Below are 27,738 nucleotides of genomic sequence, written 5' to 3' on the forward strand. Positions count from 1 at the left end.
GAATATCAATTCAAACTTCAAAATCATAATTGTGTCTGCAAATGATAAGACATATTTAAAACCCCATAAAGAATTTTCTTTGTCTTACAAGATCTCTGACCAGTTCACAGACACTTTATTCTTAAGAGTCAGATGCATAAACTTAACATATGATTAAGCCTTACTTTCCTTACTTACTGCGCACTACTGTTTGTACTATTTTTATTTATTTATAAACAAACTTGACCTTTACTATTTTTTTTTTTCAAATTTTGTTAAGTATAATAGAAAGTCAGACCATTTATTTTGAGATTCTCTAATGCTTTATTCCATCACTTGTTGAGTTTGTTCAACTTGGAGGATAAGTAGTCCTTATCTTCAAGAGATGACTGGAAGCCTTTTAGATATGTCCCCCATATATATTATGCAGATAAGGGGTAATTTACTGTTAAGCAAGTTCTTACACACACTCTATTGGAAGCATTTCAAAACTAAACAGAACAATTCCTATTGCATATATTCATGACTAGTATCATATACTAAAATCTCTAACATCTTAATTAAATTTATTAAAGACTAAAAATATATATTCAATATTCTGATTTTATATATTTTTAAAAATAAAATGTGTTTTAAAAGTCAAATTTACTCTAGAAAATGCTGAAGCACTGCTTTAAACAATTGATACTTACAATCATGCATGAATTTCTACATACATTTCTTGAGAAATACTGAACATAATTTCCTTATTGGGTGTTTGCAACATGTTAACAAGACACCTATAGAAAAATTTTTTACAGATGAAATTGTCATGTTTGAATACCAGAAACTCAAACTAAGAAATAAGAATGAAAAAGATCATGATTCATTATTTAGTGACAGGATAGGAATTTCCCTCTCACCACGTTTTCTGTTACTTCTCTGATTTCTGTATGCTTAGCATATACTACCTGGGCTTTCAAACCGAATATAGCATTTAATTTTCCTCAATGCAGAAATGATAAATTAAAAAATAAGAAGGCTCAAAATACCTTTACTTTGCCAAGGCAGTCTCTTAGCTGATCTTCATTCCCTGGTTCAAGGGGAATAGCAACGACACTTTCTGTTTCCTCTAACCATAAAATCAGCTTGTTCAAGTCTTCTTGAAATTCTGATAAAATATTCTTTTCTTCCTCTATCCTGTAATAAAAACATGAAATTAATTATTCTGTGCACTCCGAGAGAACAAACACAATGGAAACCCAGTGCCAGAAACTAAGAACTCTAGCATCAAACTTTACTAAAATAGATCTGTAGAAAGTGCTACTTAAATCTATTTCAACACATTGTGGAAACATATTTTGGTGACCACGCTACATACTTTGTGTAAAGCATAGTAGTACTAGTACCTGTGAAGAAATAGGAGCAGATGTATCCCACTTAACATTAGTTGTCTGTTTGCTCTATGTCGACCACTCAGCTGTAGATTCTCTAATACAAGCTCTCTTTATTGAATAACAGTTGTCAACTAAATGTCACAATAGATGTTGTAATAAATGATTACAGTAAGAAGAAACAAATTTAGCTGTATTTTTCTTTTATTAATTAAAGAGACTCCAGATGACTAAGACATAAACATTGCAGGTATCTGAAGTCAGATACAGTTCTTTCAGCACAACCGTATGAATATATGGAGATCTACGCTTTTGTGCCCAAGTTTCCCACAGCTATCAAGATACATATGGAAATAATTTCAAAGCCATCAGGGAATAGCACTGGCAGAATCTGAGTCCCTTGGGACTAACATTATACACTGATCTATTCTGAAGGAGAAAAATAAGGTTAAAATAAAACAATGTGTAATTTATCCTTCTAGCTAATTCACAAAGCTAAGGATACATCTGTACGGAAAGATTAAATAAAGGTTTTTTTTATTCCTGTTTTTCTTTTGAAGTGAATTAGGATCAAAGCAAAAGGCATGAAAACAGATTGTAGTTATTATTTCCAAGATCCAACTGAGTTTGAGAGATCAGGCCATTTATTATGCATAATAAGATGTTCTATTAGTATTTTGAGAATATAAGTCTACATCACAGTAGAGAATCAAGATCAGTGTTAGTAACATATTATTTCTGAATGGTTTTTTTAAAAAAATAACACAGAGTGCAAATGATTTTACCTATGTCTGGTTTCACATACTTGTCGCTTCCCAGCCCTGACCACCAAGTCAGAACTGTCAGAACTCTCAGAACATTCTGAGATGTGAAACAGAATGAAACCTAACATAAACCATGCCATCTTTTATTTATATGATTTTTTTTTTTTTTTTTTTTTTTTTTTTTTTACTATTTTTCCTGATTGCTGACTTGAGCAAAGAGTCCTTTAGAAATTATTCATAAATGAGTTCAATGAGTTCCAGGTAAGAGAATCAGTGAAAAGTATCAAGTTCCACATCATCTAATTAGAAAAATACAGAAAACAACTGTTTGGCAAACATGCATGTCTGTGTGCATACAGAATGATAAACAGCTAAGAAAGTACAAACTAAAAGTTAAATAAACTAACTAACAAACTAAAATTAAATAATTCAATTAATCAGAACAGGAATTTAGGAGTTTCAAACAGTGTCTCTCAATGAAGTTTGTACATCCTGATCCCTAGAATGGTCTTTTTTTTTTTCTGTATACTTTCCATAGAAGAAAATATTCAACTGATTTAAGTGTTCTGCATTAAATAAAAATATATATATATTAAAAAAAAAAAAAAAAAGTAAAACTGCAGAACGTGTAAAATTCCTTTTAAGTAATATCTTTGTAACAAAAGTAAACTGGAAGAATTGTAGCACTGTGAATGGGGAAAATTATAGTAGGAGATAGGGGCATACACTCAACAGGTGAATTAAATTTCATTTCATAGCAAAAGCATTGTCTGACTTCACAGTAGAAGCAAGAAATTCTCAGATGAAGACTCTTGAGGAGGGAAAAAAATCATGCTGTTGGAATTCTGACTATTCTAAAACAAAACAAGAGCATAATGTTCAATTATTATTTTACATAGCACCCAAATCAGCAAACATTAATGGAATTTACCTGCCTTCCATCTTATTGATGTTAATTGCATTTCCTTAACAAGACAACTTTGTAAGTTGTGACCTCCCTCTGAAATAGTATGTCAAAAAACAGCATAAACTACCACGGACAACCGTGTACTCCAGAATTCACTGTCAAGTTCCTGTACCCACCAGCCTGATTGCACTGCATGCCATATCTTAAGAAGTTATGGAGAATACAATTGCCACTCACAAGGTGATATAGTCTATGGGTATCTTTCCTGGATGGCAAAAGCCAGACAAAAAAGACATCACTACAAAGATGTTCACAAAAAGTGCTTCCACTCAATTTATGACAACACATTCAGAATATATCTTCAACTTCGGCCCTAAATCCATTTTTCCTTTTGAGGTCAAAATAATTTAGAGTGTAGCAACTGCAACAATACACACAGTGAATATCTGAGATAAGAAAAATCTTTCTACAGAACAACATTGTGCATTGATGTTTCAAAATAATTAAGAACAAGTATCTCATACTTTCAAGGTTTTTCTTCTCAGTACAGTTTAAAGATGTTTTCTATTAACATCTAAAATACGAAGCATTACTTCTTTGTTTACCTTCAAGTTTAATGCTTTTTGATGAATTTATTTGAGCATGTAGTACTGATAATAATGAATGGGATATTAAAAACTCTCTATTTACAATTAAGTGCTAGATATTTTATTTCCCGAGTCAATTCAATGCATTTAGATAAGAAAAAAAGCACTAAGTTCTACTTGAAATATTGGTTGCAAGTTATAAATAATCTTAATAATGTCTTAAGGAAATGGAATTGCAATGATTATGGATGAAAGAAAATCATTTATACAGAAAACCAAGTGTAAAATGTATTACTAAGTATTATGAAGTCCAATAATAAATCATGCATACAATCATAATAAATATACACAGTTTTTATAAAGGAGATTAATAAAAACCAAGACAAGTTTAAATGGAGGAATTTTTTTCATAACTTGGCTGGTTAGGGAAGGGATTCTCATTCCTGTACAGAGTACTTTATGAATGACAAAATAAAACTATGTCATAATTCTGAGGAAAGAACAGGAAAGCTTGCTAGATGGGCTTCCCTACAGAAATTGATGATAGTGTAAAGCCATAAGCAAAGCTGATGCAGTAAGATGCAATGTAGATGAGACATTTTCAGCTTGTTCTTCCAATTTTTACCAACACTAGAGTACCACTGTAACAAACCAGGAGTGGATGACTACATTTTATGCCTCTGTTTGTACAGTTTTGTCACATACTTTTATTATCATTTTATAATTCTTTATGTATGCGGTTGTACGTTTACAAAATAAAAACTTATCTGATCTGTGTTTCACAGTTATATTGCACATGCCAATGGACAGGATAAGATAGAAGCCCACCTTGAGCAGGCCAAGGTACTGTGCTCATGCACCTCTACCAGTGGGATAAGAAAGGAGACAGGAAGAAGGAAGGGCCCAGGGTGAGCCTGGCCTTCCTCTCTTCCTGCCCCAGGGTAAGCCTTGGCTGCACCAAACAGAAGCATCAACACTGCTTGTTTAAGAGACATGTGTGTTGAGCATTGTGCACTGTCATTCTGACATACATTCACCTGTCCTGTTCACCTCTGATCTCTGTGAGGCATTCAGAGACAAATGAGTGTTCCACAGCCCCTGCAGCAAACCTGCCCGTCCTGTTTGACTTTGCAAGAGATGAGGGCGGATGAGGATAACTGGGAATGTTGCTCAAGATACATCTCACTCATAATATGAGAAAAGTATCTTACAGCTTTCCATCTGAATGTCTTCTATTTTATAAATTCTTACTTCACGTACTCATACATGAACACAGGGGATTTTCAGAAATCAGACCAAAACAAAAAGTGTTTCATAAAGGTCTATTTTTTTTTTATCCCAATCATGAACAGCATGTAGGATAGTAATCAAAAGATCCATTGCAATTAATAGAAGCTGCAGGTGCACTTCATAATTTACTTCACAATTTACTCTTTGCCTGTTACAACATTACTTCTATTATAAATAACATCCTGCATGACAAGTATCATATTATGCAAGCCACAAAAATAAAACACACTTTCTATTAGCTGAACAAGTCAATAACACAAGAAGTTTTAACATGATGACTGTACCTTTCGAACAAGTTGATTTCTATCACCATAATAACATTTGGAGCATCTGATACATGTAATTTCAAGGTGTTTAAAATTCATGGTGAGAAAGACAAGTGAGTAGTAGGTTGTTATTAACGAAGTATGGACTTGCAAATCTGAGCTTAAACAAACTTTAATAAGGAGTGTGAGCCTCCAGCCATCCATCACCATATACAGAGTAGTTGGGAGCACATACTGCTGGATAAGCAGGTGAGTAAGGAGTAAGATGCAATTCCTGCAGCTGGTCCTAAGGAGCAAGGCAGATCCATCTCCAGCACATATCTGCACACTCATATACATCACTACCTCTCCTTTTCAACCAAAGTTCCTGAAGACCTTTCAAACTGCCTCACATTTAGCAAATGGCTTAGTTTATTAATCCTGAAATGTAACTCACCTTGGCTGGAGGAAAATTCTCAAGATAGAGTAACTTCCAGTAGTCCAGGTGAATATTCTCAAGCATTTATTCTCAAGCAATATTCTCAAACTTTATGTTTGGATGTCGGGGGAAGTTCTTTACAGAGAGAGTGGTGAGGTGCTGGAACAGGCTGCTCAGAGAGGTTGTGAATCCTCTGCTCCTGGAGGTACTCAAGGCCAGGTTGGATGGGGCCCTGGGCAGCCTGGTCTAGTATTAAATGAGGAGGTTGGTGGCCCTGCATGTGGCAGGGGGGTTGGAGATTCATGATCCTTGAGGTCCCTTCCAATCCTGACCATTCTGTGATTCAGTGATTCTATGTTTTCAGTGTTAAACTGTGTTAAGCTGTTCCACAGCTTTTTATTTGCATTTCTAAATTCATAGGGACCCCTTACTTAACTATTCTCACTGCATGGATGTTTAAATGAATACATTATACTCATAGAAGATAATTTGTTTAGTATATTTAATATTTAAATGTTAAGTAGTAAATTAAATGAAATTTTAAAAAATCACTTTTCCTAACAGTATTAAACAGAATCAATAACAAATTCTTTTAGCAGTCAACGAAATACCCCAGGTAAATTTTTGACTAACAGTAATCCTTAATTACAACAGTTAACTATTAAATAATAATTAATTTCCTACTTCAAGAAAGCTTTAATTTTTCAATTACAGTTTCTAGAGGCCACATAAAATGCATACTGCAGTTCATGTATTTTTTCCATAGTCAATAATGCATTACAAATACCCCAGCAACTCAAATAGTTTGACAAATATATTAGATAGTTAGTTTGCAGCTGCACCATGCGATGTTGGACATATTTGGAAATATCAGCTAGACACAGAAAATACACAGTCACGGGAGTAACATGGACTTGCACTTGCTTGTGACTTGCACTTTATGGTTGGATTAAATGATCTTCATGGTCTTTTACAACCATAACGACCTCACAAATAATGTTTTGATGTTCTTTTCTAAATATTCAGCTGTTGAATTTGTATTTGCAGTTATTTCTAAGATAAGGGATTAGTCCACTTAGCAGCTTTTACTGAGAATTTAAGAAGCCACTAAACTGACAGTTCAGTGAAAATATTAACAAAGAAATAATACATTTTCTTTCTTTCTCCAGGGAATATGCAAGTGTACTTCACCTGGGAAAGGACCTTTAAATAAACTAATTGAAATGAAATGAAAAATATCACCGAAACTTCAAATGTAAATATTAACCAGCAGCAAGCTCAGCTACAACACTATATGTAAACAGAATGTAATTTTATATCATAGTGATGTTTTTCCATTGAATTACTGTAAGAAAACTAAATAGTCAAAAAAGAAAAATCAGAAAATTCAATATGTAACTAATTTTAGGTTGAAAATACATACTTATTGATTTAACTGTCATGAAATCTCGTCATCTCTAAACCAGCTTTTAAACCGCTGTAAGAAACTAATCACAGCTTTCCATATATTGAGTGTTATGGTGAAGGAAACCAACTTATGGCAGCTAGAGCACAGTAGTAGAAAATAAGAACACTTTAACGAATGTCAGCCATGATAAATACTAAAACGTATATTTATAACAACTTTTTTGTTCAGCACAGAAAGCTTGTGGTTTTACATTCAGAGAAGTATCTGAAGGTATTTTAGTAAATAGCCCTTGTACTGTCACTGTTTCAGTAATTTCTTCAAACTAACTTGAACGAAGATCTGAATAGACAGCCTGCAGGTTCAAACTCATTAACACTGCAAAATCTACTGCAGCTAAAATAACAGAAATTGTCTTCCGATTTTTTTAAGATATCTGATCATGATTTAAAAAAAAACGTAAGAAACATTTATGAATCTCTGTCAAATGGAGTTGATACACAGCAGGTGCAAAGGCAGAGTACCACTCTGCAGCCACCACTCAGCTTTTGAAAGCCCACAGGTGCATTAAGGCAAGGCACTGCCTCCTCAAGCCATCCAAAACTTAAGTGTCCCAGTAGCATGACCCAGCAGACACAGTATAACAATGACTAATGCACACAGCCTTACATGACAGGAAACAAAAGACTAAGAGAGCTTCTGACAGTGCAGTTTATAAACTTTTGTCATCAAATTATTCCTGGAATATGAAGAACAAGAAGCAACAGATTTTTTTCTTACCCTCTCTTGCCTACGGTTAGTAGTAGTTCAAGAAGCTACTGCAACTTCCCTATCTCCAAAAATTTGTTTTCCTTAAGCACGGTTCCAGAGCATGAACTCCTCTAAAACCTGCTGCTTGCAGAAAAATGCTGACAGAAACTCAATTAAACTCTCAATTTGCAAACTAGCAGTGTATCAGGCTTTCAATCATGTCTCACTTTATTCAACTATTTGGTCTATTTTGAAGTTTTCAGTAAGATAAAATGACTAGATGTGATAAAATAACATTCTCTTCTAATGCATAGCTGGATGGATTAGATTGTAAGATACAGAAACATTAAACACTGAATTCAAATTTCCACAGCTTTGTAACTCTTTGGTAAATGCAACTGGATGCTAACATGCTACACAAACATAACTCAAAAACGACCTCTTGATCTTCAGTACCAAAGCAAGGAGATTCAGTGTCAGTCTTAAATCTGTGTTTAGCCAGGGATTCAACATTCACCTGTTAAAACTTTAAAATGCACCCACTTGTTTGTACTGAAGAACAATACACGCTCTTCAAATTGTTCTGAGTTCATCTGATAGTAAGCTAAGTGGTGCAGTTGACAATAGAAAGAAAGGATGCCAACGAAAAGGATCTGAACAAACCTGAGAAGTGAGCCCACATGAACCCAATGGGATTCAACAAGGTCAAGAGCAAAATACTGCGCCTTGATTAGAGCAGTCCTAAATACACACACTGGGAGAACAACTCATTGAGGGCAGCCCTGCCATGAAGGATGAAGAGCTAGACATGAGCCAGCACTGTGCTCTCACAGACCAGAAAGCCAACAGTATCCTGGGCTGCATCAAAAGCGGGGAGGCCAGCAGGGAGAGGGTGGTAACTGTCTCCACCTACTCCATCTATGTAAGACCCCATCTGGAGTACTGCACTCAGGCCTGGGACTCCCAGTACAAGAAAGATGCAGAACTGTTGGAGTGGGTACAGAGGAGGATCATGAAGATGATCAGAAGGCAAGAGTACCTCTGACCTCACTTGGCCTTCTGTCCTTAAAGGATGCTTATAAACAAGAGAGGAACCAACTTTTTACATGGGCAGATTATGATAGAACAAAGGGAATGGTTCTGAACTAAAATAGGACAGATTTGGATTAGATTTGATGGGGAGATTCTTTACTCAGAAGGTAGTCAGGCACTGGAACAGGCTCTCCAGACGAGCTGTGGCCCCTCTGGACTTTCAGGCCCCTCCCTGAAAGTATTTGAGGCCAAGTTGGATGAGGCCCTGAGCAGCCTGAACTGCTGTGGGGCAGCACTGCCCATGGATTGGAACTTGATGATCTTAAAAAACTCCTCCAACCCTAACCATTCTATGATTTTATGGCTCCCTTGGAAATGTCACCATACATGTTTATCTCCAACTAAACTCTCATATTTGTGTGCCCTACAAAAATAACTATGGTGATATATTTTCCTCTTTAATTTTTTTTTTTCCTCCTGTCTAACAACTAATGAGTATTTTTGAACTTGTTAGAGAAATATTTCTGAAATACAGAGTTACGCCCCATCTGTAAATTGTTCAGGATTGTATCAAAATTATTGTTTGGTAAACACTCACAAATGAGAATTTGAAATATTTAAAATTTTCATGACATTTAATAATGTCTAGCAACATTTCAACTGAATTAGAAATCACTAAAATTACACTTCCTTTATATCTTGAGATGTATGAATGCAGATTTAATAGGAATAATATAGAAACAATTCCGGAAAAAAAATCACGAAAATATTTTAGTTCACTCAAATCTCTTCTAATTCACAGCATATCAAAATTAATTTTCAGATATAAGGTGTGGCTTCTTTTCAAAGCCTAGTTATGATATCTTGGACACATTATATGCCTTTTAATATGACTGAGTACCACTCTACAGCAACTGCGAGTGGAAGTCAAACTGGCTGAACAGTATCTCTTTAACACTGGTGTCAAAGGAAGGATACCTATGTAAACATACAGCGCATAAACATACACAGAGCCTAACACAGGTGGTGATAGCAAGTCTGAGTGAGAAGTGATGGCACACAATAGAAACAACCAGAGGTCACTTCATTTGACCCTTCTTGTTTACCCTATGTTTTTCATTAAGAACAAAGCAAAGGTGAAATTGGATTCAGATCCTCAGAGAGAACCTGAATGTACCCCAAACCAAATTAGAACAACTAATGAGCAACTGAAAGACATCAAAGCAGAAAAGAGATGAAAATCCCATGAAATGGGATTCATGGGATTCATTTCAATCTGGAGAAGAGAAGGCCCCAGGAAAATCTGATAGCAGCCTTTCAGTTTCTAAAGGGGAGCTACAAGAAAGAAGGGTACAGACTCTTTAGCAGGGCCTGATGTGATAGGACAAGGGGAAACAATTCCAAACTAAAAGAGAGGAGTTTTAGACTGGATATAAGGAAAAAGTGTTTTACAATAAGTGTGGTAAGGCACTGGAACAGGGTGCCCAGAGATGATGTGGATGCCCTGTCTCTGGAGATATTTGAGGTCAGGCTGGACAGGGCTTTGAGTGACCTAACCTAGCTGTAGATGTTCAGGCTCACTGCAGGGGAGTTAAACTAAGTGATCTTTAAGGGTCCCTTCCAACTCAAACAATTCCATGACAGCAAGGCAATGTGAGGACCATGCTGTAGATGCATCTGCTGTCCCTTCATGCCCAGGATAATGGATAATTAAGATCTAGCTAGGGCATATCATCTGTTCCTGTCACCTAAGTGTCTTTCCTTAGAACTGAAAAGAGGGAAAGAAGAGGGAAAGAAGAAAAAAACTAGGATCTTGTCTGAGGCAGCAGCTAGACTGAGGATAGAATCTTCTACTGCCTGGGAGCAGAAAGCATGTCCCTGGCTCTGTTGCAGCCAAGGAGACAAGGCACTGAACAGAAGTGCAAAATCCTCCATCATGATGTACACAAGTCTCACTACAGTAGAACAAAAGTACTTATGTCATATATGAACAACGTCATTCATATTCATTACCTGGCAATATGTATACTAACCTAAGTCTCTGCAACCACAATACTCAATACATCATGCAAATCCCCTTTCCAGAGGAAAATTAAACAACCACAAACCAATCAACAAACCAAACAGAGCAAAAGGAGGAAAGGATGAGTGTAAATGGGTGATTATTTAAGACCCCTCATCAAGGGAACATAACCATATTATTCCCATGTAACAGATCCGAGGCTTCACTGAAATGTGAGATGTGCCAAAAGATTCCATAGACTGTTAGCACAGCCTTGAGCCAAAGCAGCATTGAGATACATGTTTCTGCTGATAAATGAGGGTGAGAACAATATCTGCATTTACCAGAAGTGGGACAGATTTTGTATTCTCAGACAAAGCTCAACCACCAATCTTTCGCTTTGATGTTACCGTAGTAGCTTACAGGGCTATTAAAATGATATGTTATTGTTTAGTAAGTGTTAGCACTTACTTAACAAGGTAAGGCTTGAAAACACAGATGGGTTTCAACTGTACAAAAGAACAGTTTTTAGAGCAATAAATAAAAGCCAAGGACTCCCATGTGTAACAAGCAGTATTACCATCACACCTGGAGATACAGCAGAAAGAAACATTTAAAACACCAGGATAGCCTCTGACAGCTGTAGCTTATTTGCTGCATCTCCTTCTTCTAATGAGGTCAAAGTGAAAGCTGAATCTTAGTCAAAGTCAACAATCACCTTTCAGCACTGCCTGACCACTCCAGTGCAAATTTTCACAGCTTTTGATCTCAACCACACACACAAACAAAGACACATGACACAGAAGAAGAAATTAAACTGTTGCATGCTACTAGCTAATTCTCCTAGCAAATCTCCAGCACTCGTTGGTGTACTTCCATAAGGTGTAAGCTGTGCTTTAAAAACCTTGCTTGAAGAAATCTTTGCCAATGCCTGTATTTTAAAGGGGTGGTCAGCAGGGACAGGGAGGTGATTGTCCCCCTCTACTCTGCTCTTGTGAGCCCCATCTGGAGTACTGTGTCCAGGTCTGGAGTAAAAGACAGACAGAGATCTTCTAGAGATGGTCCAGAGGAGAGCCACAAAGGCATCAGGGGACTGGAGCACACCCCCTACAAAGACATGCTGAGGGAGCTGGGCTTGTTGAGCCTGAAGAAAAGAAGGCTGCGGGGTGACTTCATTGCAGCCTTCCAGCACCTAAAGGGAGCCTACAAACAGGAGGGGAATCAACTCTTTGAAAGGGTAGATAACAGCAGGACAAGGGGAAATGGTTTGAAGTTGATGGAAGGAAGATTTAGGTTGGATGCCAGGGGGAAATTCTTCACAGAGAGAGTGGAGAGGTGCTGGCAGAGGCTGCCCAGAGAGGTTGTGGATGCGCCGTCCCTGGAGGTGCTCAAGGCCGGATTGGATGGGGCCCTGGGCAGCCTGGTCTACTATTAAATGGGGAGTTTGATGGCCCTGTATGTGGCAGGGAGGTTGAGGATTCATGATCCTTGAGGTCCTTTCCAACCCAGGCCATTCTGTAAAGAAGACTGTCAAGTCTATTTAGGCTTAGCATCTACGTAAAGAAAGCATTACAAAATCCAGCATGAGCAGCAACATTTTTTTGTCATTTAGAAGCATTCTTTTTAAACAAATCAAACTATATTTTCATTATCTGTAACTCAAATGCTCCTCTGACTGCAAGAGGAAATCAAATTACTCTGGAAGTGATTATAAATAACATTAAATTAAGTAATCTATTCTTTTAATCCAACCTGAATGAAATGCAGATGTTAATGGCACCAATGATGAGAAGTGAATTAAAGTAGGATTAACAGTATCAATTAGCTAAGGTATTATCAGTATTACAGATACACATTTTAATGATATACTATCAAATAGAGGGATGCTAAATCAACTGTAAATTGTGGAAATGGAGTTCTGATCTATTCTACTTTTAACCAAGAAATAACACTTGTTTATTGTTTTTAAGCATTAGGAGTAAAAATACAAAAATGTGGAATATGGATGGGAGTGGTAGCCATTAACAAGAACATACAGAAAAGAATTAAACGATCACATATATGAAATTAAGTTACTGATCATCTCCTACGAATATAGAAACTTCAAATGCTAAGAGAGAGTTGAAAACAAATCTAATATAGCCAAAATTGTTTTACAATGTTTTTGCTTTCTTCTAACCTACCTCTTTTTTTTCTCTACCAGCTGTCTGCAGATCTCCTGCCACCGGGTATTCAGATTTGCCAGGTGCTCCTTCAGAACGTTAGCATCTGCTGCTGATGACTGCTCAATAATTTCTTCACCAGTTACATTCAGTGTTCTGACAACAGTTTGCTGTCGTCCAATGCCATCCTGTAGCTCCTGCAAAGTAACCAACACATACGCATATTCATAAAAATGTCAAGCATGAAAGAAAATACTTCATCGCATACTGACCATATGGAAAGAGGTAAATACTTCCGTATTTACTCTCCCCTAATTCCAAATAGAAAAACCCAAAGCCAAATAGACTATAAGGTATCTTATAAAGTTTGGGGGGTTTTTTTGTTTTTCCTTTTAACACGCATCTTTCAGGTTGTTTGTTGTTGTTGTTAGTTTTTGTTTAGTTTTCTCTATATTCTTCTCTGATAAAGATCATAGCAATAATACTCTGCAGATCATTTTGTAAGAAAGACTTGTGAACAAATTTGCTTCTAGAGCCTGGAAGGTATACACTCTTTTCTGTTGTTTTGCTTTCTTCCTTTTTTTTTTTTTTTTTTTTTTTTAAAATAGCCAATTGTACAATCAATAAGTGTACAGAGGTTAGGCTAAGTAGGATTATCACAGTGGAAAAATGATAAATGAAAAATGCTCACTGGTGCTGTACGCTCACAATAAACTCCACAAGGAACAATCTCCAGAAGAGATCCTTCCTCAGTGACAGTCAGCACTTAAATAGGTCTAGAAGTTCAACCAGGCTCCACCCCTTCCAGTAGCACAGCTGAATTGCCTTCACCTGTGCTCCCATGGCTGACTCAGTGCTTGCCTCAGGTGGTCAATCAGAGGTTCAAGCCATGATCAACAGTTCCCATACACCAATGAAATATTGTGAAGAAATAACACAAATCAGCAAATGTTCCAAAAATCAAAAATTCAAATCAAAAAATGTTTCAATGTAAGAATGTGTTTCAATGTGTTCCAAAACACATTTGTCTCTGACTGCAAGAAACTTGATAAACCTTTCTGTGTGGGAAGTACACTCCTAAGGAAGTCTTTTTTTTTTTTTTTTTAATATTTTTTTTAAAATATTATTTATGCAGTTTCTATTTACAGAACAAAATTCAGAACTACGAAAGACAACCAAGATAGACTATTTTCCAAGTTTTTGTAATTATATGTTTTATTATTAGAAGTCTACCATACAGTTCATTTCATTTTAAAAACAAATAAAAAAAACCCCACAGTTCTGAATCTATAGCTTAAGCATTGAACACAGTGCTTGTTCAAGAAAGTATGTATAAATAAATAAGGAAATCAATCATTTCCTATTCTTAGTCATCAGTAGCGCGTGAGTAATTTTTACCATGTAATTCCTCAAAATGTCCAAGCAGAGAAATGTTAAACCATTTTCAACAGCTCACTGCTAAAATGAGCTGAAACACTCTGGGACTCATATTTATAGGTTTACAGACCAAACAATCTCAAAAAAGAGTATTTGAATAATGTCTATAAAAAAAAGAGCTTTCAAGTTCAGTCTGAAACTAGTTTTTATTATTATTATTATTATTATTATTATTCCAGTAGAAACCATGTATTTTAGCATATAATACTCTGGAACATACTATTATATGCTTGTTTTGTCTTTCTACAAGTAAAATATAAATTAAAGAGAAAGTAAAACTGCATATAAACATTAGATATGAAATAGTTAAACTTGGCAGAACACAGATTTGCAAGAACATAAAAAATAAACAATGGCTGTTCATACATTTTATTTCTGTATTTATCTTGCCCATTAGATCTTCAGCTATGATACTATGAAAGTTCAAAAATTCAATCATACTTGAACTGTTTATAACGTGACCACATCTCAGCTGACAATTACTAACTCATTAGACTGCAGAAAGTCAACTGTATGCCCTATCCCAACTTTTGCACAGATTTTAAATATGCATCAACACAGCACAAACTGGGACAAAGTGGTCAGTGTTAATAATCCACTGTAGCACATACTCACAGCTCCAGGCAGGAGTTACATTTTAGGTCGAGATTTACACTGTCAGGAGTAAGCTTATTCTTATTACAAATTCTCTTTGGTTTTCTTTCAGATTATTTTTTTAGGTTGCTACAAACGAGAGCCCTGTGAAAAAATATTGCTTTCTTTGGTACCCTTCAGTAAAGCCATTATTCTTTTTTTTTTTTTTTTTTCCTCTAAACTCTTCATGGCTCACAGTTTCAGAATAAAAGAGTAGCAGAGTAATGAGCATAATGCTACAGTACCCTGCATACTGATTTATTATGTTGCAATAGGATGAGAAAGTTAGTACTTCCAAAGCAACAAAATCATTTCTTCTGGATCCCAGCAAGCTGCAATATTCCAGTCACCTGGTACCCCTTTGGATCCAAGTCTCCCAGCGCACCTCAGAACATTTGAATATTTAAGACAGCATTGCAATAACTTACAAAGGAAAGTGTGCAGGTGATTTCTGCATCTTTCCAAAGACTCCACCACCTCTCTGCACAACCAGTTTCAATGCTCTGTCACTCTCACAGTAAAAAGTTCCTCCTCTTACTATGCTACAGTGATGGGATTTGGTAAGTCAGGCTGATGGTTGGGCTTGATTATCTTGGAAGGAATACTGACACTGAACCTGCTTCATGTAGTTTCATTCGGCATTTCACTCTTGCACACAGAAATGGCAAAATGAAAGGGCACACTGCCCTTTGAATTCAGAGCTTACTGAGAAGGCTACCTGATATACTTATACTTGCAATTATAGTTTCTAATCACTTTATGAACTCAGTGAGCAAACTAACCTAATTAAAAAATGACATGTTTATACAGTATTAGAAATAAAACAACTCAGAAGAGACTCAACATCATCATATTAATACAGAGATAATCACCATTTTGAGTCAATTGCTGACACTTGCATGTATTCTGCTTTCAAAATGTATAGTTTTTGAATACTAAGAAAAACAGTCATATCATGCACACCCATCATTTGGATTTTTCTATTCTCGAGACCTTAAAACTGCCTAGACATTCACATAGTATTCTCTTTAATCAATTTCCAGAAGGACCTGGACAGGCTTTACAGGTGGGCCCATGCCAACCTCATGAAGTTCAACAAGGCCAAGTGCAAGACCCAGCATGTGAGTAGCGGCAATCCCAAGCACATACAGAAGTTGAGCAGAGAATGGCTGAAGAGCAGCTCTGAGGAGAAGGATTTGGGAGTGTTGGCTCATGAATGACTCAGCATGAGCTAGCAATGTGCACTTGCAGCTCAGAGACTCAACTGTATCCTGGGTTCCTGTATCAAGAGAAGCATGACGAGCAGGTCGAGGGAGCAATGCTGCCCCCTGTATTCTGTCCTCATGAGAACCCACCTGGAGTACAGCATCCAGTTCTGGGGCCTCCAACACAAGAAGGACATGGAGTTGTGGGTATGGGTCCAAAGGAGGGTCATGAAGATTATCAGAGGGCTGGAGCACCTCCCCTGCAGGAACAAGCTGGGAGTGTTGGGACTCGTCAGCCAGGGGATGAGAAGGCTCCGGGAAGGCCCCTCTTATAGTGGCCTTCCAGTACCTGAAGGGGGCCTACAGGAAAACGTGGGAGGAACTTTTTATAAGAGCATGTAGTGACAGGACAAAGGGAAATGTCTTTAAACTGAAAGGGTGTAGATTTAGATTAGATATTAGGAAGAAATTCTTAACTGTGAGGATGGTGAGACACTGGAACAGGTTGCCCAGAGAGGCTGTGGATTCCCCCTCTCTGGAAGTATTCAAGGCCAGGCTGGATGGGGCTCTGAGCAACCTGGTCTAGAGGGAGGTGTCCCTGCCTATAGCAGGATATATATGTAGGATGATCTTAAAGATCCCTTCCAACCCAAACCATTCTATGATTCTATGAATTCTTTTTTTTTTTTTTGTTAGGGATTCATAAACAGATTTACCTAAAATGAAAAATTGCACACACTATTTCAGAAGAACAAAAAAAACAAAAACAAAAAAGGTGTTACATATTTCTGTTCTGTCTCCCTAAAAAAAACAATTCCATCCTTTTTCCCCTTCTTTTTTCCTTTCTGATGCTGCTCTTCTTTTTGTATTTTCATTTGGTGGCTTTATTATTCATTGCCATTAATTTTCTCCTTACTCTATTTCTTTTTCTTTTTTTTTCTTCTAGTCTCCCACGCAGTTCTGTGACTTAGCTTTCCCAAACTCCAACCAAAATTCAGAAAAACCACCTGCAAAGGAGTTCTTGGAGCTGATCCTACTTCCAAACTCACCACACATAGCTAAAAAGGTGTGTTACTTTCTGGGGCTGCCATCCTTGTACTTTGGTACATTTAATGTACCTTGGTACATTTAAATTTGCTTTCACTGTTACTCCTCTCTTTTTCTCTCAATCTGTCTTCTGCAATACATTTAATTATATGCATCACTCAGGGAGCCAAAAAGAATTTTTCCTGAAGAAAGATGATCAATGTATGCCTCAAGGTTTGATTGTTAACAAGATGCATGATGATGCTCAGTTTAATGACATCTAAGAGTCAGACTGTGCAAATTCTACACAGCTGTGCATGTACACGTAGGAGACACTTCTACATCTCAAGAGCCAACAGGTAGTAACTCTGGATGCTAAAGATGTCTACACCTTCTGTGGAACAGGATGATTCTTTGTGAATCCCCCTGTAACACACACAGTTGAAATACAGCCGTGTATGGCTGTTGATTCAATCACAGTATTTTACCTCAGCTAACAAAGTGAACTTGAACAATACATTCATCATGATGATTCTGCACTGAAATTTGATTTTCTTTGTAAAACCCCTGACTGTGCCTTATTCTTGGCTTAGACAGCTGAGAGTAACTTTATTTTGTCAGGAACAAACAATAAAACTGACAAAAAGCTATTCTATCCAAGCCAGACCTACATCAAACAATGTATGCCACATTAAAATTTATTTAATTATAAAAGTTTATGATACTTCAGTTTCATAGATTTTTTTGATTTTTAAACATCAAAAGGATTTTGTTTGCTTGTTGTTGTTTTTTTTTTGTTTTATGACAGCTTATTTACAGTTCAGTATCCATACTGTAATACTAATACTGCACATCTACTAAAATAAACATCACAAAGAGTTAGTTATCCTTTGAGTTATTTTTTACTGAGAAATTGTGATTAAACTTTTCATAGGGAAGGAGGAACAAATTAATTAAATAAACAATTTGACATCCAATATCAAATGAATATATGCCTTTGCACCACCCTTTTTGCCTCATGCCCTTCACCACGCTTATGACAGCTGACCAGACAATATGACGAAAAGATAAATTATTTTCTTGTACTGATTAAAATACTAAAAAGGAAAAGTTTTGAGTAGATGATGACTTGGATTAAATCAATTTGATGGGTTAGACTCATTTCACATATTATGTAAATTAAACATTCATCAGAGTTCATACCCAGTTACCTAAGAGAGTATCAGAATGGCATAATTCATCTGACTGTAGTTGTTATTTCTTAGTTAACATGTACATCTATCATGCAATTCTTTCTGCAATCTCATTTCCTTTTGTCAGTGAATGCAACAGCATTTCACTGTTAAGCATAATCAGAAACCATTCTACTAGCAATCTAACCAGCACTTTCTTCCTTTCACTGTAGCAGACAAATGTGCTCAACAGTAATTTATTGTTATGGAAAAGCCCTGTAGCAACATGAAGAAAAACACAAACAAGCTTCTAATTCCTGTCAGAAGCCCTTGCTGGCACAAAATGTTTTAAGAAAAAAAAATATGTTATATTGCCTTTCCTTGATTTAGGGTAAGCTTCAGATCCTAAAAGCACGTAAAGGTACTGTGCACCAATTTCAAAAATATGTGGTCTTGAATTTGACGTTAACGTGCTATTCTTCATTCATCTACGTAAATCTTTCCTCTGCATTAAAATGTATAAAAACATAAGATTGACATAAAATAGTCTACCAGATGCAGCAATATAAATCAGAGAACTGTGAAAGCATTTGGAGGAAAATTATCCTTGCAAGTGTTCAGTTAACCACAATGAATTCATCCATTAAGTATATGTACCTCTGCTCAAGATCATATCAGAAATAAGGAAGAAATTAATTTTCCAGGCAGTTAAATCAAATTGATTTAATCTGGAGACACATTACTGGCACATTGTTGGGATTAAAACATTCAATAAAGAGTATAAATTGTTTTCTAGCAATTCTGCTATAAGCAACAATGCAGTGTTCATTATTACCCATGTGTTATGTTTGTTATTACGTTAACATCGCAAATCTTAATGAAGCTGATGGAGGTGGAAGAAGAAAAAAAAAAAATGCACACATTTCCCAGGATATAATATAATGCAAAGTATTTTCTTAGTGTAAATTACAAAAATGATTATGGTTTGCACGTTATTATCACCTCCGTGAAAAGAGCAGCATTTGCAAGAACTGACAGTAGGCCCTGGTCAGATTAAACCTACAAAGCAGAAATGGGTTCATTTTCTCAGTTGTACTCTTTGTACATCAACTGTACATGAAAATCCAAAGGCAAAGTAAATTGCTGCAGATCAATTTTCTGATTAAATGATAAATACCATACGATAGCAGGGAAATTTCACAGTCATTTCACGAGACTTGAATTTTTAATAGAAAAAATTTCAGTATAAAAAAAGTTTATAAAATGAACTATTTTATTATTCTATTTGTTATTATTAAAAAATATGTATACTTGAGTTGGAATGCAAACTGCTTGGATAGTCTTATGAAACTACTGATTTGTCCTGCTTTGTACATACTTTATTCTTTCTGTATATTTTGATGCAGTTTAATTACATAAACACAAAGTGTTGCCCCTGATGCACTGCTGACCATGTATGATTGCTACAGCACAGGAAGAAACTATTATTATCTATATATAACTATTATATCTATCTATCTATCTATATCTATATATAACTATTATGCATCTTTACAATTATACATTTTATCAAAATAAATGGAGATATTCAATATTCCTAGTCAGCTAAAGGTTGCCAATCAGAAAAGTCACAAATTTGTTGAAAAGTTTTTATATATCATCTATACTTTATCTCTTGACTGCTCCTTTTCCTTTCAGATGCTATCCATTCTTCACAAAACAAGGCGTAAATGCTGAAAATCCTGTACTTCATCCACAAAAGACCTTCAGCCTATCTTGCTGTTCTTCCAAAAAGCCTTGGGCTACCTTAATTGTCTCGTATATGTCTTTACACTCAGTACAGTACGGTAATTCCAGGATTCTGTCACTGCTGCGGGTGCTGCTATCAATGATAACTGTAAATGCACCTCCAGTTCATACTAATACTATGGTGATTTTTCCCTTCATAATTAGCTCTTGAGAAACAGATACCATCCTGTAGGACTCATCACTATAAATTTTGCTAGGCTGGCATCCTGGTTTATGAGATCACTCAAAAGTGTTGTTTGATTTCATGTTCACTTTAATAAAAAAATAAGATAACCTGGATTTCTCTCTTCCTATAACAACTTTTTCTCATACCATTAAACCTGCAGGGGTAAGAAAGGAAAGAAGTAGTCAAGGCATGCAAACTGAAGTTTTCTCTCACATATGCCTATTGTAATGTAACTGTAAAGTGTCTTAATTTCCTTCTGTTTAGATTGTGGTATTAGCTCTCAAAAATCTTCTAGATGCAACAGCTCATAGGTATGGTTCTAAAAGATGCCTTCTACCACCACAGAAAAAATTCAGATATATCTGTGCACTACACTTTTGTCAGTGCTCCCTTTACCCTCGCTTGGACAAAAAGGTGCAAAGTACTTGCTGAATTTCAGAAGCACTGAAAAAGAATATATTGATAGTTCAGATCAAAGCTGACAACATAGTGATTCAATTAAAAATTATTTAGATAAATGGCATTGTCTTCAGACATTCAGGCATTGTCTTCAGACATTCTCACAATCAAACTCACTGCATGTGATTTAATGAAGATAATTACAAGAGATCAATATAAAAAAAGCATTGTTTCCCTTCCATTATTTTCCAGTAGGACATAATTTTAAAAATTGGCCATATTCCATTGAATTTGCATTTCATATTTGTTTCTAATGTCACACAAAATTGTTATGAAAGTAATTTCAGCACTAAACTGTAAAGTGCATGAACAGAGCTCTATTTTGTCTTTCCGCCCCAAATTACACAGTAGCTTCTTATTGGTACATTAATCCAATTTAATTTCGGAACGGATTCAGAAATACTGCAGGGAGAACGAAGACGTTTTTCTGAAAAAATAAACTCCATTGCTAATGCATACTAACTGTAATGCTTCAGGTTAAATACAGAAAATTGAACTTTAAGTCCAAACCTGCTCATGATTTTGTAGCACATCTCTGCTGCTCAGATATATTTTCACACTGTTGTAGCACCAAATTTAAAAACAAATTTCTATCAAACATTTCTATTTAACTCCATATATAACAGGACAACGTTGGGGCTATGGCCTGATTTGATATCATGTTTAATTTGCAATTTCTGGTAACAAAACCATATTGACTTTCTACCTGTTCTACAAAGCTACTGTTGAGTAAGTAACGTCGACAGTAAGAAAAATATGGTCTTCACTCTTCAGTCTGCTTTCATTTATCACAAATCACAATACTCATATAGTAGTAGACACTAGAATACTGCAAATAACAATATAGCCTAGTTTCCTCAAAAATAGCCTTTTCTTACATTTTCAAGAATATCAGAAACAGATGGAACTAATATCAGGCTTTTTTTTTTAGTTAAATAAGTTATTATAACCCACCTCAATGTGAACACCATTCTTTGTTTTTACACCATACCTAAATCAGTTTGACTTTTCTAAAACCAAAAGCGGATTTTTGACTACAAATTACTCACAGCTTTTTCTGACTTACACAGAAATTCCCATACTTCTGTCTGAGTTATTTCCTATATGCCTCTTCTGTTTTAAAAACTTGAAAACTGCTATTTGCTCATGTAGGGAACCTCCATACTCTAAGTACCACTCCTAGTCTTCAAGGCAGCAGCACTGAAATAAATAGATGTGGCTCAGGACCCTGTTTCCCCTTCAGACGTGATATTCAAGCTGTTATATATTACCTCTTTCTCTTGAAATTACTAAACTGCCATTTTTCAGTGCCTTTGCCTCTGGAAAAAAATACCCATCGAATAAAAGCAGAAGACTAGAAACACCAGACAAGCTGCATTTATATATTTACTCTGCAGCTAGTCTTTTATAGCCACCCTTTAAAACAAGCTACTGCAGATACTGCCCCTTTCAAGTATTTGGGATAATATTTATATAACTCTCACCTTCTAAATATTCATCTACATCTTTTATACTTCATTTTAAAGCAAATTAAAATAACATATACTTTTTTTTTTTTCATCAGAAGAAACTGTGCATAGCTTTTCTGCATCACTAATATAAAAAAAATATTTTTTGACGGGCTTGAGAAATGTCTGTGGATACTTTTTCATTCTATGGAAAGTGTGCAAAATCCTTCCTGTACCAGATAAGATAGAAAAACCTGGCACTAAGCTAATAAAATCACACTGTGCCTACTTATAAGAGAAGTTAAAGTCCAAGAAATTTGGACACTAGTGGTCACTGTGCCTTGAATTGACTTCAACTTTAGCAAGTAATAATGGAATAAATGTATCCTGGGCAGCACCCAAGAAGTAAAAGTGGCTTCTCTCTTAAGGACAGTTCCTGTCAGAGACAAGGCAACAAGTTGGATTAGGCTTGCAACAGTTTAGACACAGGTGCAATTGCACAGCCTTAGTAACTTCAGCACATGTTTGCAGTATGGCTTTGCATTAAATAATATCTGAGCAAACCATGGATCCTGGTTCAAGAATATTTTGTGTACAAAACTCGAATATTGCCTGTAATATCAATTTGGTTAAAAACACAATAAGCCAAGCTGAACAGAAATACTTGTACTGGTACTTGCCCTAAGCCTCTGAGAAACACTAACTGGTAGGAGAAATTCATTGGTGAGGTACACACAAGTTCATAAGCTATCAGGTCATGTTCATTCCTTCTCAGTTTTGATTTTGCTGCTCCTTTCCTTTGCCTTTCATATCTCCACTAATTCTGGCTTCGTCAGAGAATTGTTTTAGCCCTGTAATAGGGCTTCTTTCTTAGGAGTGCTAAAAAGGAGAGGAGTCTTTCCTTCCCATTTGAATTGTACTAATTTACAAAAAAACTGGCTTTACTGCCTGCCACAACCACCAGGGATGATTCTTTACCTTTGCCACAATTTGTATTCTTCCATATCTAACAGACTTAGCCTGTGTATCCATCTTGTTCCTTCTTCAGAATATAATTATAGCATTTGAGGTCTGATCTTTTATTAATTCCAAGTATTAATTCAAACGCCTTCCTAACCACACCAGTGCTGTTACTCAAGGGATATCTGATTTACATATTTCCATAATTTCATTTCTGATTGCTAAATTCATCAACTTGCTTCAAAGCAGTTGATATTATAAACATAATAAGACTTTCAGGAACTGATGTTCATTGCATACTTAATGTTAACACATTTTACTCTGTACAACATGACGTTTGCCAAATACAAATCAATATGTTTATTGGGAAATTCACTTGCAATGGAAAACACGTATCTTGACATCCTTGTCTTTTGGGTGAAAAGAAGCAGCAAGAGTTTTACACATCAAGACGTAGAATAATTTTTTGTTGTTGTTGTTTCTACTACCAAGTAAAACACCATACACTTTATCAACATGAAAACGTTTCAATTCAATCCATGAAAATAAAATAAAATAATAATAATAATAATAAATAGTAGATTTCAATCCACTAAAATCAAATCAGCTTTGATAGCTTCATGGCTACTCATTACTCTGCCCCTTAGTAATTAACCATAGAATCATAGCACAGCTTGAGTTGGAAAGGAACTCAAAGATCACCTCATTCCAACCCCCAGATCAGCTCTTCCTTACCTCTTCAAATATGGGCAATATCAAAACAGCTCCATCAAGTCTGAGAAAATACAGACAACTTCCAGACCAAGAAAAGGGAATCAGGAAGCAGAAGACTCTGCCTAAGCAATGATCCAAGAAACATTATAACTCCCTCTCTCTAAAGATGTGTTATTTCATAAATTTGTTATAAACAAACAAAAAAGGTCTTGTTTACATTTTTTTTTCCCTTACTGAAACATTTAATAAAGTTATGCAGTTTACTAGAGATTTGACCCATACAAAAAAAATGAAGCAGGAGTGTGAAGCTCTAAATTGTTTTACACATTCAGTTTGCCTAGCTCATGAATTCTGAGGGCATTTAGCAACTCTCTGAACAAGGTTTCTACAAAACAGTTTCTGTGGAAAAAAAAACACCTGGTATTTCACTTATGTAAAGTTGCATGAGAAAGACACATATCAAATTACATAAAAATCTGTCAGACAATTTCTTACTTTCTAAAGATATCATGTCTTCTTAATATCAGGTTTTAAAAAAATTAATATTTAAATAGTCATAAGTACAGTTTTCCATGTTTAGAAAAGTCTAGACAGAATTAAAACAGTGCCACTCAAAGCTCACAGCAATCACAGCAGACCCCATCACTACATCTGAACACAAAAACAGTATGCCAATACTATATTAACACAACACTCCAGTTAAAAATAAATATATGTTTTATAATAACAGAACTATTAGATAACAGATAATAAGGATTCATATCCTTATTACAATATAAATATAGTATTCATCATTTTACCTTCCAAGATGCAGTTTATAGAAGACCACTGTGTTTCACCAAGATTGCTTTTATTTATGAAACTTTGTGGAGTTTCCTTGTTTCTATTCCCAAATTTCTACCCTTAAATTTTACACCACCTTTCTATATTGGTTTATAGTTGCAATTGGCATATTCCATTTTGTATCAAATAAATACTTCCCTTTTAAAAGGAACAACTTATTTGTTTACAGACAAAACCATTTTACATGGCTTACATTTTTAATAAGTTTACCAAAGCCCATTATGCGTCATCAAAGACCAACTGGGACAGGTAGAACTGTTCATTTTAACCCTTCAAAAAACTAAGTAAATAGTAAGTTTTACTATAAAGAAGAGCTCTGATTTGAAATAGGTAACAGTTTCTCCCAATGAGTTTAAAAATGAGTCCCCATATATGCATACTTTCATCTATTTATTTTGTACCCATTCTAAAATAATACAAGAAGAATAAATACACAAAAAAATATAACCAGAAATAACATCATGCCATGCCAGAAATCTACTAAAAATTATGTCAGAATCAAAAAAGTCATGTTCTGTATTGCAAGGAGAAAGGAGAAAATAGTTTTCATTCACAGTAGTCCTTCTCATTCAAAATTAACATACTGATTTCTAGCTGAAAATCTTTAGAAATGTCAGTCAATAAATCAGTAGAATCTCACTTAGTAAGTTCAATAAAATAAACTGTTTTAAACTGTTTAATAAAGTTAACAGCTTAATAAATTACAAAGATAAAGGAAAAACCCATCAAATAAAATGTACTTTGCAGCCTTCAAAACTGATCCAGCCCCTTAAAAAAGGAGGATGGATCAAACTCTACTTAACAGCCTCAAAAATCTTGGTGCAAACTGAAGTGTTTATAGTTTCCCCAATTCCACAATTCTGACCAAACTGCTCTTCTAACTGCATGTAATTATGCTACATCATCTTTTTTTTTAACATTTTGAACAAATATTTTTCTTCAATCTCCTATGACACTACGTATCCAATATATGGTATTATATTGTATCGGTTCCACAAAAGATTGGCTATGAAATTCTAATCTTAACATTAAATAGCAAAATATGCTTGGGTATAAAATCCACTCTCTGTTTCTGTTTTTCTCCAAAATAACTAGCAGGTAAAGGATTGAGCAGGCATACCTTAGAGAATCCATCATGGTAAACACTTTTTCCAGGCATGGAAAAGAATATGTGATTCACTTTGATAGTACATAAAAAGAGCTTGCAGAAGTTTACCTTGCAATAATTCATAATCTTTCCTTATTTAAAAATCTAATGTACGTATGCCAAAGGCTAAGCATTTCTCCTTTCAGTCATATTTGAAATGCTGCTCAACTCTCATACAAGGTTGAAATTACAAGGAATAGATTTTATTGCCTTGCCAAAATTAAGAAGCCTTAGCTCAGTAAGACCTCCCCTGTGACATCCCAGCAACTGCCCTACACACAGAAAAAATACCTGCACAAGACACCTGGTAGCTATTTGCAATCTACTCAACTGCCTTTCCATCTTGCAGTCTATCTCATCTACCGTAAGCTGCCACGGGGAAGACAAAAAAATCTGAATTATTCTGTAAGAATGGAACTAATGAAGCCAGTTTACAAACTGGCAACTTTTTACCCTCCTTGACCTTTATGCTTCTTCCCTCCCACCACAACAGCTCCAGCTCTTCCACTTCTCACCAGGCCAGGCTGGGTAAGCACATAATGTTCTGCTGGCCAAGATTCATTCACTCATTAGCTTGTGGGTTGCTTTGAAGGAACACAACTAACTTTTGACCTCTGTTTCTCAATGTCAGCACTGAATCATTTCCTACCCAACTATTGAAATACTAAGACTTGTAGGAGCTTATTATTTTGAAATCTCTACCTTCATTTCTGATTTGATTAAAACTGAATCAAGAATTCAAAAATCATTACAGACGGTGCAATGAGAGACAGATGGACTGAATACAGACTGAGTGAAATCTCACGAGCTGTATTTACACAGAAAAACGGGCTGAAAACTCTGTCCCATTTCAGCAGTGTGGGAAAAAAATGGAACCTGAGTGGAGTACTCAGAGCAGAGCCCCAGTCTTTGCTGCATGTTTAGGTGGGCAGGAGGCACTCATCCACACCTGAGGCTAACACTCTGGAAAGCAAGTGAGAAAAACAGCTTACATGAAGTTCACATGCAACCTCATCATGGCTTTTCTGTTCTCCAGTTTGTGGGAGACTTGAGGAAGATTTTTGTACAAAAATTTCCTACTGTGAGTCTGCCAGAAGTCTTAATATGAAAATACTGTTATCAATCTGCCACCTGAAAATGCCTCAACAGTCATAATTATCAAATCTCTGGTTCTCAAATACATACCCTTGAATTAAAGTGTTTTCTTGTCATTAATTACTGCATAAGAAAACAGCGAATAACATGAAAGAGATGTAAGTCATATTTCTTTGCATAAATTCAGGCAGACAAATATCAGCCATTTCTGGCTGATGAACAAATCAACTAAAATTCATGAGATCAGTAAATTTAAAAGGAAAACAAAGTCTACTGTCATTGCCAAAACCCTACAACCCAGATTACCTTTGTTTTTGCCTTTATGTAGTTGGGAATATCCTAAACACATACTTATTTCTATGAGAAATAGTCTTGAAGCATGTGTGGAGTCCCACACTGCATGACAGATATGCTCTAAATCTTGATTACTTCCCTTGTCCTTATTAAGCGTGCTGCTGCTTGTCAAACTAAAATCTCCTTAATATGAAAATGTATTATGAACATAACATTGGCCCAAATAGGACGAAAGTTGAAGCCATTTCTGGTGAGAAGAGAAACAATTACCTGCAAAATGGAGATAAGAGGAGTCTCAATTCACTGATGTCTTTCACAGTTTATTTTACATGAATCTAAGCATTCACAAGACAGAATAGAATGTAAGATTTGATTTCTTTAGAGGCTTCAGGGGT

At 35.7% G+C, this 27,738-nt stretch overlaps 1 protein-coding gene across 1 annotated transcript in view; it reads right to left on the bottom strand.

The window, feature by feature from the left end:
- The window catches only part of DMD (dystrophin), a gene marked incomplete at both ends in the record, with an annotated part of 1,041,552 nt that overhangs the window by 374,730 nt on the left and 639,084 nt on the right, over positions 1 to 27,738 (bottom strand). The window contains 2 exons of the mRNA XM_079549062.1: positions 1,011 to 1,158; positions 12,957 to 13,132. Of these exons, the coding sequence (XP_079405188.1) occupies positions 1,011 to 1,158; positions 12,957 to 13,132 (324 nt within the window). The remainder of the gene's footprint in view (positions 1 to 1,010; positions 1,159 to 12,956; positions 13,133 to 27,738) is intronic.

Source organism: Tetrao urogallus (genome assembly GCF_951394365.1).
Source record: "Tetrao urogallus genome assembly, chromosome: 1".
Classification (NCBI taxonomy): domain Eukaryota; kingdom Metazoa; phylum Chordata; class Aves; order Galliformes; family Phasianidae; genus Tetrao; species Tetrao urogallus.